Source organism: Aotus nancymaae, unplaced genomic scaffold (genome assembly GCF_030222135.1).
Source record: "Aotus nancymaae isolate 86718 unplaced genomic scaffold, 86718_ANA_hifiasm-v0.15.2.pri h1tg000025l, whole genome shotgun sequence".
Taxonomy (NCBI): Eukaryota; Metazoa; Chordata; class Mammalia; order Primates; family Aotidae; genus Aotus; species Aotus nancymaae.
Genome location: NW_026988438.1, coordinates 27,687,530 through 27,704,165, shown reverse-complemented (window position 1 = coordinate 27,704,165; position 16,636 = coordinate 27,687,530). Strand labels below are relative to the sequence as shown.

Here is a 16,636-nt window from a genome sequence, read left to right as displayed (position 1 = left end):
GAATTTTGGGATGTAGGTATCCGACCCAGTATGGAAATCCCTACATATTCCTAATCTTGTTCTGAGTCACTCTGTGAAAATTGTGGGACTCTGACAGTAGAAAGCAAGTGAAGTAGAATGCAGCCACACAAGGTTTTTCATTGTTGTAAGAACTCCCTAGCCCCCAAATCAACAAATGTCAGGTAAATGTAAACACACACTTCTGATCTGGCAGTAAAGCCAAATATACTTGATGATACATAAAAACAGTGGGCCCACCCTATCAGCAGGTTCTACATTCATGAATTCAGCAAACTGCAGATAGAAAATATTCAAAAAAAAAAAAAAAAAAAGGATGGTTCTGTCTCTATGGAACATGCACAGACTCTCTTTCTTGCCATTATTCCCTAAACAATACATCATTATAACAACTATTTAAATTGTATTAGGTGTTATAAGTAATCTACAGATGAATTGAAGTATATGGGAAGATGTGTATAGGCAATAGGCAAATAGCATGCCATTTAATGTAAGGGACTTGGGCATCTATGGATTTTGGTATCTGTGAGGGATTGAGGGAGTTGGTTCTGGATCCAACCCTCCTCAGATACTGACCACTGTAAGGTTCACACTTCTCAGTTTAAAATTTTACTATTTGTGAGTGAATGTGGACAGCATTTGTATAAGAAAAACCTGTACTTGCTTGTGATATATAAAATATTCACAAGAAACTAGTACTGCTGGTAGACAGTGGGGAAGGTAACTATAGTAGAAAGGAAGAAGAGTTTTCATGATTAGATCTTATGTACCTTTTAAATTTGTATTATGTATTATTTACACTTAAGTATTATTCATAAATAAATAAATACATTCCATTTAAAAAATAAATACTGAACTTTTATTATTCTCAACAACAGAGAAGACTCAAGCCTGACATCCACAGAAACTGAGTCCACACTGTGGAGGGCACAAGCTGTGGCAGGGCCCGGAAGACATGCCTCAGAGATTCCCTCAGTCCTGCCACCCTGTGGAAGACATTTCAAAGGAATCGTAAACGCATGTGACCAGCAGGGAGGACAACACCGTACAAACTTTCCTGCCTAAAATCAACCACTGTCTAGAGCTAGCACCTGGAAGGAGACACTCCCTGTCCTGGGGTCACATCTTCACTGGAAGGCGGGTGGGAGCTCACTGCTGTGACTCACATATCCTCTTCTCTCAGCGTCTCTATCCTGGTCCTTTCTCTGACTGCATCTTCCTCTGTTCCTTGGCCAGCGTTTGAGAAGAGAATGTTGAACAAGTCATGTTCTTGTCACTCTGAGTCAGAACTCTCATTTGACTTGGAAGATTTGTGCTTCCGTTTTTTCTTCTTTTTCTTTTCCTTCTTCCTTTTCTTATGCTTTTCTTTCCTCTTCTTTTTCTTGTGTTTCTCTTTACCTTCAGAGGAACTAGAGCTGCTCCCATCTTCATCTGAGGTAGAGTCCTCCAGTAACTGTTTTAACTGCTGTATCCTAAACATTCAAGATTGATCAAAGAACAGTGAGTTTTAGCTTTAACTTAAAAGTTTTTAGATAAGTATGTCATTCAAAAGCATTATGGGAGGATCATGAATAACCATGTCACAAAGACAGTACTTATTTTTATTTTTACCTGTTTTCTCTATTCTTCTCCACTTGAATGCCTACTTTACATGACTGTAACCAGTGTACAAGCCATTTTGTATTCTTTTCATTGTCTGAAATATTTCTGCATGTTTCCACAGTCCTTACAACTGTAATTTCTCATAGCTGCATACTTACTAAACCATTCCCCTACTGCTCAGTTTCTAAATCTACATCTTTAACAGTTATAATTTGATGCCACCAATTTGAGAAAACAAACCCTCCTATTTTTTCCACCTCTCTCTAATCATGTCTAATTTTTTTTTTTTGAGACAGGGTCTTGCTCTGTCACCTAGGATGGAGTGCAGTGGTGCAATCATGGCTCACTGCAGCCTAAACCTACTGGGGTCAAGCAGATCCTCCCACCTCATCCTCCCTAGTAGCTGGAACTACAGGTGTGTGCTGCCATACCTGGCTAATTTTTGTGTTTATATTTTTTTGTAAAGATGGGGTTTCGCCATGTGGCCCAGACTGGTCTCAAACTCCTGGACTTCAGCAATCCGCTGGCCTTGGCTTCCCCAAGTATTAGGATTTATAGATGTGAGCCACCGAGCCTGGCCTAAGTATAATTTTTAACAAAAGCTCAGATCCCGAAAGACACTGGAGAAGATAAACTGAATCACATGGAAGTATCAATTGTACTGTACAAGTAGACAGCACAACATGGGTTGCCAACATTACCTGCAGAGGCCAGAGGGCTAGACCAAGCCCACGGCTTTAAGCGAATCCAAGGAGGAGGAGGCTGGCCTGCTCATTCCCCAACACTGGTCTTTTCAGCCATGACTCCTGCACTCTACAAATTTTCACAATTGAAGTACCATGTTTACTACACCATTCCACTAACACTAGAATGGTTTTCTCCAACTTTATATAATTTAAAAACTTTAAGAGGATATTGTTACCATCAGGACGGCCTCACCTTACATCCTTTTCATGTCGTTTATTGTCTCGTATGATGTCGTACATGGGATCTTCATGTGCCTTAAGGGTCAGAGAAGGTTAAGGTTTGGTCAGGCTTCATGGACCCCAAGTTAAATACAATTAAATCCTTATGTTATGGAATCTAGTTTATTATTTTTTTTTCCTATTTGATGTAGCTGCATGTTCAACATGTTCTAATCCTTTTAAGGGTCACATCACTGAAAACTCATTAAGGCTAAAAAAAAGATTTTCTAATTAGAAAAATACAGGAAATGGCTACTTTCAGCACACTGCCTTTGGGGTAGCCCTGCTCTGCAGGAGTAATCATGGAGCTGTAACACTGCCACCTCAAAAACAAACAAACAAAAATACAGGAAATAACCATCATCTAAAGAAAAAAATATATGGACACTTTACTTTTACAATCGAAAGATATGTACTCTTTGAAGACTGGGAAATTAAATCCCTGATTTTAGTTATGAAACATGACTTTTTACATAGTAAGTTTCAAAAGGGGGCTGAACAGATAACAATGTCTGCTTCAGAAAAAAAAATCACTGTTCCAAGTTATAAGCAAAGAACACTTTAGTAGGAATTCAGTTTTTTCTTAAAGAGCTAATTTGTCATACAAATGTAATTTAATAAGCATGTAGTTAACAGCATACACTTTGGCCAAAAGGCTTCTGGGAATGTATTTTATGTGAAATTCACTTCACTGGTGACTTGCTACTTGACTGATTTTCACCATCTCTGATAAATGTAAATTGACACTCTGGGGCTTTACTTACCACTCTGAACTGCTCTAACTTTTGGTTGCCTTTGATAAAGAAAGGGCATTCTTTGTCACCAGTTCGGTGACCATACCGTTTACAGCGCCAACCTAAAAACAAAAAGAGAAGTATTTCTGTAAGATAATGCAGTTTCACCTACTCAAGATAAAGAATCAGTGGAACATATTCAAATTTTTCTTCACTAAACTCCAGTTCTAAAACAAAATATAATCATGGGCAAGCCATGTAAGATCCCAGAAAACAGAGGTAAACTAATTGCTTCCCCAAGCATCCTTTAGTCTTATACCTTCAGAAATAATATTCTATCACCAAGTATTTACGAAGCAATCCAATGGAAAATTACTTCAATAGGTAGATTTTTTTTTTTTTTTTTGAGATGGAATCCTGCTCTGTCACCCATGCTGGAGTGCAGTGGTATAGTCTTGGCTCACTGCATTCTCTGCCTCCTGGGTTCAAGTAGTTCTCCTGTCTCAGCCTCCCGGGTAGCTGGGATTACAGGTGCACGCTACTATGCCTGGCAAATTTTTGTATTTTTACTAGAGACAGGGTTTTGCCATGTTGCCCAGGCTGGTCTTGAACTCCTGACTTCAGGTGTTCCGCCCACCTTGGCCTCCCAAAGTGCTGGGATTACAGGCGTGAGCCACCATGCCCAGCCCAAAAGATGAATTTTTAAGAGTGTCTCAGTATATTTTTCAGAGTAAATGTTTTCATAAAGTATCTGTTTCTCATTTACTAATTTAGACACTAGAATAGCTTCTTTCTCAGGATGAGTCGACCTCTGTTCAAATCTCTCAGTTTTAAGTAAACAAAATCACAAGTTCTCTTAAAATATTAATATTGGCTGGCACAGTGGCTCATGTCTGTAATCCTAGCACTTTGAGAGGCAGAGGCAGGTGGATCACTTGAGGCCAGGATTTCGAGACTAGCCTGGGCGACATGGTGAAACCCCATCTCCACAAAAATACAAAAAAAAAATTAGCTGAGCCTGGTGGTGCACACCTGCAGTCCCAGCTACCCAAAAGGCTGAGGTGAGATCACTTGATTCTGGGAGGTTGAGGCTGCAATAAGCTGTGATGGTATCACTGTACTACAGCCCGGGTGACAGAGTGAGACCCTGTTTCCCTGACCCTGGTAGAGAAGGTTGTTTAATTTGTGGAAAAGGTAAAATAGAAGGTCTCTGGCCAGAGAGACCAGGGAGACATCAGGTAGGTCTGAAGGAAGCTGCTGCAGTAGCCACAACGGATCACATGAATGAATGAAAAGCAGATGGACACATGTCCAGACTTCCTCCGCTCAGCTCCCGGAACACTCACAGCATGGCTTTGCCTCTGCGTGGGAGCCTTCTCTGGGAAAATACAACCCACCCAAAGAAGAAAAACCGATAGGTACTGAACTCAGATGTTTCAGGGCAAGTTGTCTTTGCTTTTAACAAATGATCAAGGCAATGAAGCATTCTCTTCAAAATTCTCAAGGAAACTGATTTTTAAATTAGAATTCGATGTCCTGGTAAAGTTAAGAATCTGTCAAAGACGATTCTAGAAAAGTAAAGGTCTTGACATCTTTATCACCTATAAACTTATTTTGAAGGTAACTGCCATAGGATTTGTTATACCCTAAGGAGAGAATATAATAATAAAGAAGACTCAAGACACAGGAAAATGAGTGATCTAACACAGGAGAGAGGCTACGGGAACCTGCAGAAAGATGGTGTCTTAGTAAGCTTGGGCAGACGTAACAAGATGCTGTATTCTGGGTAGCCTAAACAACAGAAACTGATTTTCTAATTCATTCTGTAGGTTGGAAATCTGAGATCAGGGTCCCAGCAAGATGGGCCTATGGTGAGAGCTTCCTTCCTGGCTTAATATGACAGCCCTCTTTCTTTGTCTTCACATGGCACGAGGGTGGGGGATGGGGTGGATGCTTCCTCATCTAGAAGATGGAAAACATGCCTTGGTTATAAGAGGGCTGTGATGAGAACAAGTTAAATAAAAGTAGTAAAATTGCAGCATGTAAGTTGCATGGATTAGGGAAGCTCTCCCACACTCACACTGCATAACTTTGACTTCTTTCCCCAGTGGCATCCAAAGTCCTTTTGTTGGTGCGTGAGCCAGAAATTCCCTGGCATGTTCATTGCCTGGTACATCTGGTATGCAGTCTTCTGGCTTAGTCTCATCTTCCTAAACAAAGGGAACAGGTGTAAACAGCAAGGCATGAGAGCGCTGGGATTCTCTCCCACTGCCCTTAGAGTTACCCTCGCCTGGCTTTTTCCTGGGCTGCCGGTGCCAACATCCCCTTAATTACCCCTCAGAACTAGAAAGAAAGACAAGTTACACCTGATTGAAAAAACAAGAAACAAATGTACCAAAAGAACTATACCAAAAACAATGTAGCTGTTCTTAGAGAAAAGTTACTGGTGAAGCAGAAAAATGTCCTTATATAGCAATGACTGGTGAGCTCCAAATTTTGATGTAAATTAGATTCTAAGATTAAAAGAAAAAGTTTCGCCACCTCAAAATGTATAATTAAAATAAGCCAGGCTTCCTGGAGTACTAGAAATGGGCTGTTATACTAGAATAGCTTATTATACCCTGAAGGCCCTGTCAGTTTCATAGTTGCACACATGCTGTATTTCTGATATGCATTTTTACCATTCAATAACTACATTTACAATTAATGCATTTTCAAACTGTTGGATTTTTTTCAAGTTTCTATGAATATTAAATTTGAATAGACAAATGTTTTTAAAGAATCTTTCTTCATTGAGAGTTATGAGACAGCAAGTTTTCTTGGCCATTGCCTGCCACTCTAAGTCTCCCTCATGCACACACACCCTGGTACTGTGGCCAGGGAGCTGCAGAAGGGAGGCCTGCACTGGGGAGCTGGACTGGCTGAGCTGTCTGGTCTCCTCAGAGTTTACTGCTCTCTGAGCTGCTCATACTCAAGAAACCAGCGCACGATGGACTGAGGGGCAGACCTGGGTGAGGCTGACCAGGAAAAGGAGGCAGTGGAGCTTAGAGATGCTATCACAAGCAAGAGAAGTGGGGCATGGCCAAGGAACCCACGTGGGTCTGCACTGGTTCTTCGGGAAGGGCAACATGGCTGAGGAAATTTCCACAAAGGCAGAGGCTTGTGACAAAACTAAAAATTATGACCCCTCAGGCATCCACAGGAAGGAAACAGGCTTTTGGTAAAAGATTTTAACGTCTTGCAACCATTTTTTGTAACACGTTACTAAGTCTACAAGTATGTCTAGTGGAATAACCAAGAGTACAAACTTCACACCAACCTTGATAAGCCCAGGAGGAGGTTTTTCATAACTGGAAAACAAAAAACAAAACCATCAACCATGTTAATGTAAACATAACACATCAAGTTACTGCAAAAAGGAGGCTGTAGGATTTTGAATCACAGATTTTAGCAACAGTAAGCTTTACCACTGGTTTGCAGACAAGCAATCACCTGGGAAGAGCAAAATGCTTCTCCTCCCTGTGCTCAGCGGCACCGACCTGGGACTGACCAGGCCTTTCTTATTTCCATCCAGGGACTGAACCCAGAGGAGACTCAGAATGCTGAGCATGTATATCTGCAGATGGGACAGGCAGTGAGTTGGGAAGGAAATTCTGAAGGTGAGGTGTTTGTGCACTCAAAGAGCAAATCCTGGGCTCCTAAAGCGATTTGTACCTCCTCCCAAAAGAGTAATATGCAAATATTTTTAGCTCAGGTCTGTTCTTGACTCTAAACCTTTCGGGAAGTACTTTTTTTTTTTGAGACAGGGTCTTGTTGTGTTGCCTAGGCTGGTCTCAAACCCCTGGCCTTATACAATCCTCCCACCTCAGCCTCCTGAGTAGCTGGGAATACAGTTGTACACCATGACACCTGGCTTTCTCATTTTAATATTTTGGAATGGCTGCAACATATAGAAACACTTAATGATTTAATGTTTTCTTCATCTAAACGTTCCTCTTCTGCATAGTTTAAGGGACCCTTTAGAAGACAATGAATATTGGAAAAGGGAGTCAAGAACAGCCTAAGGGAAAAGTGAAATAATTTTCATTTGGCTGGGTGCAGTGGCTCGCGCCTGTAATCCCAGCATTTTGGGAGGCTGAGGCGGGCAGATCACTTGAGGTCAGGAGCTCAACAATAGCCTGGCCAACATAGTGAAACCCTGTCTCTACTAAAAACACTATAATTAGCTGGGCATGGTGGCGGGCACCTGTAATCCCAGCTACTCAGGAGGCCGAGGCAGGAGAATCGTTTGAACCTGGGAGGTAGAAGTTGCAGTGAGCTGAGATCACACCACTGCACTTCAGCCTGGGAGACAGAGTGAGACTACATCTCAAAAAAAAAAAAAAAAAAAGGATTTCATTCTCCCCTTCTATAAGATGTGGGAGAAAACAACTTGATGGACAATGGATTAGAAATACCACTAATCCCAGATCTGTTCCCTGAAGATTAAATAGTAAACAAATGTATTAACAGGATTAGCTTTGTAAGTGTGGTACAATGCTTTCCCAAAGTAGATGCTTAAAATATTTCTAAAAGCTATGGCATGACATAGGCCTAACTTAGCAAAAACAATGGAAATCTCTACAACTTATAAAGATGATACAGTTTAACTACAGCCATTCATTAGAAACATTAGTGCTATACCTTATGCATAGAGACTAGAAGGAGCTTGACAGTAAAGTCTATAAATACAAAAATCCAAAAAATAAATCCTTTTGAGCCACAAACATTATACAAAAAACAATGTATGGCCAATCAAACTGAGATCCAAATTCTGGGGGAAAAAAAAAAAAAAAAGTAACTGTTCTTGCCAGGATGAAAAGGAGTGTGATGCAACTGCACATTTGGAAATATATTATTGGCAATGGGATTCCCAACATCCATTTTCCAAGTGGTTTCACAAGTTTAAAGTTGTTTCCTAGGGCTGAACAATTCCTTAGTAGCATACTCAAAAAGATATTTCTCAAAGTATTATTTAACTACTAAACACAGATTAGAAAACTGAAGTATGTTTATGTGCAGTTTAGATTCTGCACTGTGACAGTTAACAGGTATGCATTTATCTTTGCAGTCACTGTCACCCAAGCTGGAGTGCAGTGGCGCAATCATGGGTTACTGCAGCCTCGAGCTCCAGTAAGCGATCCTCCTGTCTTAGCCTCTCAAAATACTGCATTGCACACATGAGCCACTGTGTCCAGCTGCAGTTAATTCTTAAGATTAAAAAAAAAGTTGAGTGAGGTACATTATTTTGTGTCATATGAAAAGCCTTACTTAGTCATTCAGACTGTACTAACTTTCTCTGACTAGGAAGACTATCATTATGTCTGAGGGGAGACACACTATCTTCTTAAGTGTGTACAGAGTAAGAAATCTTCCATTAAGTGTTTCAGATTACTCTTTCTGTTGGCTTTTGAGATGGGTTTTCTTTGAGAAGAGTCCTTAATACAAGTGTAGTCCATTCCATGCAATTGTTTCTGCAGCTGCATCCAAGGGGCTGTGTGGCAGAGGTGAAACTGCCACATGCACCCAGAAGGGCTGCTCTGTTATGCCTGGCAGCCCAGGAGCTACTGAGTGACAGAGAGTGTTGGAGCACGGGAGGAGGCCTCCAATGCCCTCAGGGCCCTGGCAGGCAGGGTCACCAAGGGAAAACTGTGGTGGAGACTAAGGAGACTCCATCATGTTAGGGATGAAAAGATTTGAATTCAATTTGTAAAACAGCACTGTGGGGCTTCCCATTTAACATGGCCAACTGACCAACATGCTTATCTATTTCCTTCCCCAGACGCTTTAAAAATGACAGTGAAAAAACTAAAAAGCCATAAAGATATCCCAAAAGGAGGCAACATCAGAGAAAGTTTTCAACAAATTTGGTAAAGTGGAAACAGCAATGGGCTTTTAGGGGTGGAGAAAGTAACAGTTTTCAGAAGATGTAGGTTGGGAGTATAGACATCAAGTCCTGAGGCTCCTTCCTACAGCCAGGAGGCTACCTGCCCAACACTTGAAGGAGTCTGCCTGCAGGGTTAGCCCCTCCCACCCAGCAACACTGGCAGCCAGGCAGAGATCCCTGGCCCCAGGCAGAGGACTCAAGACCCTTCTCTAGAGGAACTTAGGAGCCCCAGAAAAAAAAGTACTGACACTTGGAAGTCTCTAGATAAAAAGGGTACCCTGCAGCATGAGCACCCTGAAGCTATCTGATTAATCATTAAAAAATCTGGAGAAAATAGATGCTGGAGAGGATGTGGAGAAATAGGAACACTTTTACACTGTTGGTGGGAGTGTAAATTAGTTCAACCACTGTGGAAAACAGTGTGGCGATTCCTCAAGGACCTAGAAATAGAAATTCCATTTGACCCAGCAATCCCATTACTGGGCATATATCCAAAGGATTATAAATCGTTCTACTATAAGGACACATGCACACGAATGTTCATTGCAGCACAGTTTACAATAGCAAAGACCTGGAACCAACCCAAATGCCCATCGATGATAGACTGGACAGGAAAAATGTGGCACATATACACCATGGAATATTATGCAGCCATTAAAAATGAGGAGTTCACGTCCTTTGTAGGGACATGGATGAACCTGGAAACCATTCTCAGCAAACTGACACAAGAACACAAAACCAAACACCACATGTTCTCACTCATAGGAGGGTGTTGAACAAGGAGAACACATGGACACAGGGAGGGGAGCACTATACACGGGGGTCTGTTGTGGGGGAGTGGGGGGGACAGCGGTGGGGGGGAGTTGGGGAGGGATAGCATGGGGAGAAATGCCAGATATGGGTGAGGGGGAGGGAGGCAGCAAATCACACTGCCATGAATGCACCTATGCAACAACTTTGCATGTTTTTCACATGTACCCCAAAACCTAAAATGCAATAAAAAAACAAACAAACAAACAAACAAACAAACAACACCTTCTCTCTTTTTCTCTCCCACACACAGCTGCCCTTGATAAGACCTTTATAGTGCCTACTCTTAAATGAGTTGAGGCCAGGGCAGTGGCTAATGCCTGTAATCCCAGCACTTTGGGAGGCTGAAGTGAGGGGACTACTTGAAGCCAGGAGTTCCAGACCAGCATGGGCAACACAGTAAGACCCCATCTCTCCAAAAAAAAAAAAAGTGTAAAAAAACTAGGTGGGTGGTGTGGTGTGCACCTGCAGTCCCAGCTGCTCTCCAGACTGATTCAGGTGGGATCACTTGAGCCCAGGAAGTCAAGGCTGCAATAAGTTATGATCATGCCACTGTGCTCCAGCCTGGGTGACAGAACGAGACCTTATCTCTAAAAAACACAAAACAAAACAAAATATGGTTGAGATTCAAGAATACCCAGACTTTAGAGGAAGGAAAAAAAATTACTAAATGGAAGACAGCAATCAAAAGGGAAACAAGAAACAGACACAACGTAGGGAACAGAAGGCAGTAAAAAAGAAAAACGAGCGAGTATCTTCATAGATGAATGAAGATATTTCATTTATGAAACAAGAACAGGATGCTATAAAAAACAACCTGCAGAATAAGAAAAAGCTTTTTGATTTAGATATATAACAGAATTAAAAAATATGTTCTGTAGAGAAAAAGATACATCTACAAAGTATAATGAAAATACAAAGAGACAGAAGAGATAGAGCAACAGAAAATCAACAGAAGGAATAAACAAAATTGAGGAGAGGAAATAAGACATAAATTGATGTATGCAGTTAATGCATTTATAACATGTTGAGAAAAAATGAGTCAACTGCACAAGTTGGGGAACAAGACACACTGGGGCCTACTTGAGGGTGGAGGGTGGGAGGAGGATAAGGATCAGAAAAAGTAACTATTGGGTACTAGGTTTAGTACCTGGGTGATGAAATAATCTGTACAGCAAACCCCCATGACATGAGTTTACCTATATAACAAACCTACACACGTACCCCTGAACCTAAAATAAAAGTTAAAAAAAAAAAGTCAATTGGAAAAGACTGACATTATCATGAAACTTCAGGATGGCAGCAATAAAGAATAGTTTCTTAACGTTTAAGGGTGAGGTGAACTTGAACAGGTAACTTATAAAAGAAAGGGAGTCAGAGTTGGATCAAACTCCTTAGCAGTTTTGGAAGCTAGAAGATAGTGATGTACTATCACCAAAACTGAGTGAAAATTGTTACTATTTTCCTCCTGCCTCAGCCTCCGCAGTAGCTGGGACTACAGGTCCATATCACTGTGCCTGGCTAATCTGTAAATTTTCTTTAGAGACAGGGTCTTACATTGTTGCCCAGGCTGTTCTCGAACTCCAGGCTTTAAGTGATCCTCTTGCCCTGGCCTCCCAAAGTGTTGGGATTACAGGTATAAGCCACCACACCCAGCCCCAAAATAATTTTTGACCTGTAATTTTACACCTAGTCAAATTATGTACCAAGTTTTGGGATAGACTAAAGACATCTTCAGATATGCAAGGTGTTAAAAAATTTACCTCCAATGCACTCTTTCATAGTAAGCTGAAGAATGGGCTTGGGTAAAATGTGAGAGTAAACATATAAAGAGGAAGACATGGAATCCAGGAATGAGATGCACGATAGGAGAGTGGTAAAGGATGCGCTAGGACCACCGTTGGACACCAGGTCTAAAAAGTACCCAGTGTACTGAAGGACAACAGAATGAAGATTCTAGGTAAAAAGTGAACTGAGTGATTACCTGATATGTAGTTATGTGTGGAAAAATTACTGTTGGGGCTCAGAAAATGATATCCCAAAGCAGTCAGAGAGGCCAGAATTCCTCTTTTCCACAGTGGGACACAGAAACTAGAACAACTCTCCCACAAAGCAAGCCAGAAGACCTACAAATAACTTTTAAAAATATTTTTAGAAAAAGAAAAGAAAATCTCAGTAGAACTCTGTATTTAAAATAATAATAAAAAACTCCTACAAATATTACCCTAACATTTCCTTGTCTTTCTCTGTCGGACCTGGCCTTAAAAAAATTAGTTGACCTACCTTGTTTGATAGATCAGGACCCCTTGTTCCAGAAAGGGTCCTGCCCCATATCTGGGAGGAAGTAATGGTATATAGAGAGGTCTGAAGAATCTGAATAGACAAGCCTTGCTGAGTTTTCCCCATATATTACCGTTGCATTATACCCCTTTTTGTCCAATTATATTTCTGTACTTCTTCTATACGTTCTTCATCCAAACTAAGCATAAAAATAGTTTCCTCTGGGTCTTTGGGTCTTCCTTTCTGAAGGTTCCTATGTCACATAAAACTTTGATTAAATACATTTGTTAAGCTTTTTTCTTATTGACCTATCTTTTGTTATAGGAGTGTCAGCTGTGACTCCTATGATAGATAAGGAAGGTACCTTTTCACCTTTATAGTACTCAGATTTTGGAGACTTTGGGAGGAAAAAAATAGCAGTAGAAAACTAAGCAAATGAAAAACAAAGGCTCTTATTAACTACTTAAAAGTTAATAGTATAGAAAGCAAAATAAATCAGAGAACACTACTTGGCTCAAAAGTGAGTAATAATTCATACTTATATTACTTTTGTTTTGATTTTGAGATAGGATCTCACTCTGTTGCCCAGACTGGAGTGCAGTGGTGCAACCATGGCTCACTGCAGCCTCCACCTTCCAGGTTCAAACGGATCCTCCCACCTCAGCCTCCCAAGTAGCTGGAACCACAGGCAAGCACCACCACGCCTGGCTAATTTCTTTCTTTCTTTTCTTTTTTTTTTTTTTTGGCAGAGATAAGGTCTATAAATGTTGCCCAGGGTGGTCTAGAACTCCTGCCTCAGCACTCTTCCCACCTCTACCTCCCAAAGTGTTGGGATTACAGGCATGAGCCACGGAGCCCAGCCTAGTTATAATAATGTTAATATTAAGCATTTGTTAGCAAAAACACCTATGATGGAGCTATACTGGAGGACCGGAAACAAGAAGGGTAAAGAACTAAATCCTTACTATGACAAGAAGTTAATAGGTATGTCTAGGATGTTGAATCAAAGTAAACAGTATATACAATTTAGAAATATACAGTTAAATCCCAGAAGTAAAACCTAAAAGTTTACACAGAGATGCCTGGTTTGAGAGGAGGAAGACAGGGAATATGAGTGGTTACTGAGGAGTCAGGCAGCCTATTGCTTTTTTAGTACTATTTGAATTTTAAAACTACATTTTACTCTAGTATAAATACAATTTAAAGCTCAAACAGGATTCTGAACTAGCCAAAGCAAATGTCTCAACAGCTCACTCAGTTTTAAATCTCAGAAACTGGAAAAATCCCGCCAGTCAACCATATACTTGGGTTCAGCTATAGATTTGCTGGTTAGCTGGTCAATGTATCCTTGATTACATGACTTAACCACTGTTCCTCCATTTTCTCATCTGTAAAAGTAGGTTATAATCTCTCTCATTTGTGAAAAAGCTCTCTGAGCTACAAATGAGTGAAATTAACCATCCTCTGGCAGTCTATAGCTAAATATATTGAAGGCTGGTAGGGCCAGGCCTTCCGGTGCTTATGCTAGGGAAGATCTTTGAGTATCTGACTTCCCTTGGGAGACCAACAGTGCCACAGAGTGACCTGAAAGGGCCAAGACTGCCTTGTAATGTGGATGCGCACAATGCAGGGTCTCTATCCTGCGACCCCTGCCCTGCTAAGGGGAAAAGTCATTTGCTCTGGGGCCACACTGGAAAAAGAGCAGACCAGCCCCCAACATGGGAATTTATTTCACATCAAGCCTCCCAGAAGGTTAATTATGAAGGATTTTAACTCTTTGAGTATCTTTCCTTATATGAATTATGTTTTTAAAAAAGTAGACAAATTAAACTTTACTTGAGCAAAGAACTATTCTCAAAGTGGGCACCCCCAGAACCAGAATAGGTCCAGAGCAACTCTAAGGCTGCCACCTGGTGGGATAACATTTATGGACAGGAAAAGGAAAGTGAGGTACAGAAAAGCAAAGTGAGAGAAATAGCTGGATTCCTTGCAGCCTGGCTTTTCCCTTATTTGAACAGTTTCAAAGGTTTACCACCTGTGATGGCCTGAAAATCAGCTGCTGTGATTGTCTGAGACTCAGGTAGGTTACAGAGTAGGTTACAGTCTGTTTACACATCCACTTACAGTTTACCGTGTATAGAGAAAGTTTTAGGCTAAACTTAAAATATTTAAGGAGGCAGCTCTTAGGCTATACTTAACAATTACTTAATAGGTAACTAGAAGAGCCTGAAACAGAAACGAATTTTTGAATAACTGAGTGAATGCCACACGTAAAAGGTTGTTTTATGCAGCTAAATTATAGAATCAGACATGAACTGTCGAACTTTCCACCCGAGGTTTGTGTTAGAATTTAGTAAAAACCACCTGATAAATGACTGCAAAAGACGAGAATACACCATCCCCAAACATGCCACCCTGGCATATTGATGACTTTGAGCTAAAAGTAACAGAACCAACTAACACAGGGTAACTTACTCAGCTACCCCTCAACTGCCTGAAATAAAGTATAACTCAGCTTTTTTTCCTTTTTGTTCTTATTAATTTTTGACTCTCCTGTTGTAAAGAGAAATTTACATCTACAAAGGAGGTTTTCTGTAGTAAATGTATCTGTAACAGGAAGAGAGCTGCTCGGCCGCAACTTTTATCGCCTGAGCGCCTAACCTGGATAACAAAGCAACCTTTATTCACCATACATTTTCCCCCTCACCGTTCCCTGTCTCCACCACGCCCCAAAAGGCCCACGCCCCTATACCCTGGCCCTTCTTTCAGTCTCCCACTGTTGTGGCCCTCCAGTGCATGGGTACATAATTAAAAGTTTTTCTCCTGTTAATCTGTCTTATGACAACTTAATTTGTGGCCCAGCTACGGAACCTAGAATGGTAGAGGGAAGCCATATTTTCCTCCCCTATATTTGAATCCTCTTTAAACCACACTTTTCCGGGTCATCTGGACTCTCCTGAAACCCCGTGGAGCCAGGGAAGCTCAGGGCCTCCCAAGTCAGGTTCTGCTTGGCGCCCTGAACGCCCCTTGCTCCCCACCAGGAGGACGGACTTGAAGTCCTTGACCGCGGCGCCCGACGTCGGTCGCCTGCACCAGGCTCCAGCCGGGCCCGGCCCCCCGCCTGCTCGCGGAGGCTCGGAGGACCCGGCCTAGCGCCCACCACGGCGCCCCGCGGCCGGGGCCCCTGCTCCCAGAAAACGGGCGGCGCGCGGACGACAGCTCAGGACTCACAAGGACTCCAGGTGCTTGAGCTGCTGTAGCTGCTGCGCGTCGTGCCGCCGCCGCTTCTGCTCCCGACGCCGCTGCAGCTCCTGCTCCGGCGGCTCCCGCGGCCGCCGCGCACCCCCAGCGCCCGCGTTCTCGCGCCCCGGCCGAGACGACATCTCGGCCCCCGCGGCGCTGCTCTGGCAAACCCCGCAGCGTGGCCCCAGCGGCGGCGGCCGCGGCCAAGAGGGCACTTCCTCCGCGCGGCGCCCGCGGGGCTCCGCAGCGCCCCCTCCCGCCGCCGCCCCGCAACTCGCCCCAGCGGTCTCGAAGTCCCAGCCTCGGACGCTCGGATCCCCCCCGCCTCCTCGCGCCGGGCCCCAAGTCAGGGCTCCGAGTCTCTGGCCCAGCAGCCAATCCCGCTGCTCCCGGTGGGCGGGGAGCGCCGTTTAGCTGGAGCCGAAGCAGGGCGGGGCGCTGGTTGGGAGCCTGGGTGAGATTCCAGGAGCCTCCGGGTTCCCGCCCGGTCACACCCACCTCCCGGGGCCCAGACTGCCCCTTTGAGGTCCCCGCCCCCTGGAGGCAAGGGGTCCTGTGCAAGTCATGTTTGTATGTCCCCAGTGACCAGACACACAGAAGCTGCTTATTACTTAGTAATGGGATTCAGCCATCTTTGGAAGAAAGCAATACTCTGCATATAAATTCTCCAGTTTTCCAAAGCAGGTGACCCATGCTTAAAACATAGTCAAGGCTGGGCGTGGTGATTGATGCCTGTAATCTCAGGACTTTGGGAGGCTCAGGTGGGTGGATCTCTTAGAAGGCCAGCCTGGCCAACATGGCAAAACCCCATCTCTATGCAAAAATACGGAAATTATCTGGGCGTGGTGGCACACGCCTGTAGTCCCAGATATGAAGAATGCTGAGGTGGGAGGAAGAATCCTTGTTTTGTTGTCAAGTAGGAGGCCCAGAGAGCTAAGCACCATTCTCAAAGATGTAGTAGTGTAGAGCTAGGATTCAGCAGCATTAGGTGCTTCACTAGGCTTAATTTCAAAACTGCATGTGATATTCTTTTAGTTTTTTTAAAAATGGGGGAAAAC

The 16,636-nt window shown here is 42.8% G+C and overlaps 1 protein-coding gene across 1 annotated transcript; it reads right to left on the bottom strand.

The window, feature by feature from the left end:
• Positions 1–854: 854 nt before the first annotated feature.
• On the bottom strand, positions 855–15,750 carry RP9 (RP9 pre-mRNA splicing factor). Its single transcript, XM_012461306.3, has 6 exons — positions 15,567–15,750; positions 6,639–6,669; positions 5,400–5,529; positions 3,350–3,441; positions 2,560–2,621; positions 855–1,490 (listed from the first exon to the last, which is right to left on the bottom strand). The coding sequence occupies exons 1-6, from the start codon at positions 15,716–15,718 to the stop codon at positions 1,292–1,294; spliced, it is 666 nt and encodes a 221-aa protein (XP_012316729.3). The 5' UTR covers positions 15,719–15,750; the 3' UTR covers positions 855–1,291.
• Between the last annotated feature and the right edge of the window lie 886 nt (positions 15,751–16,636).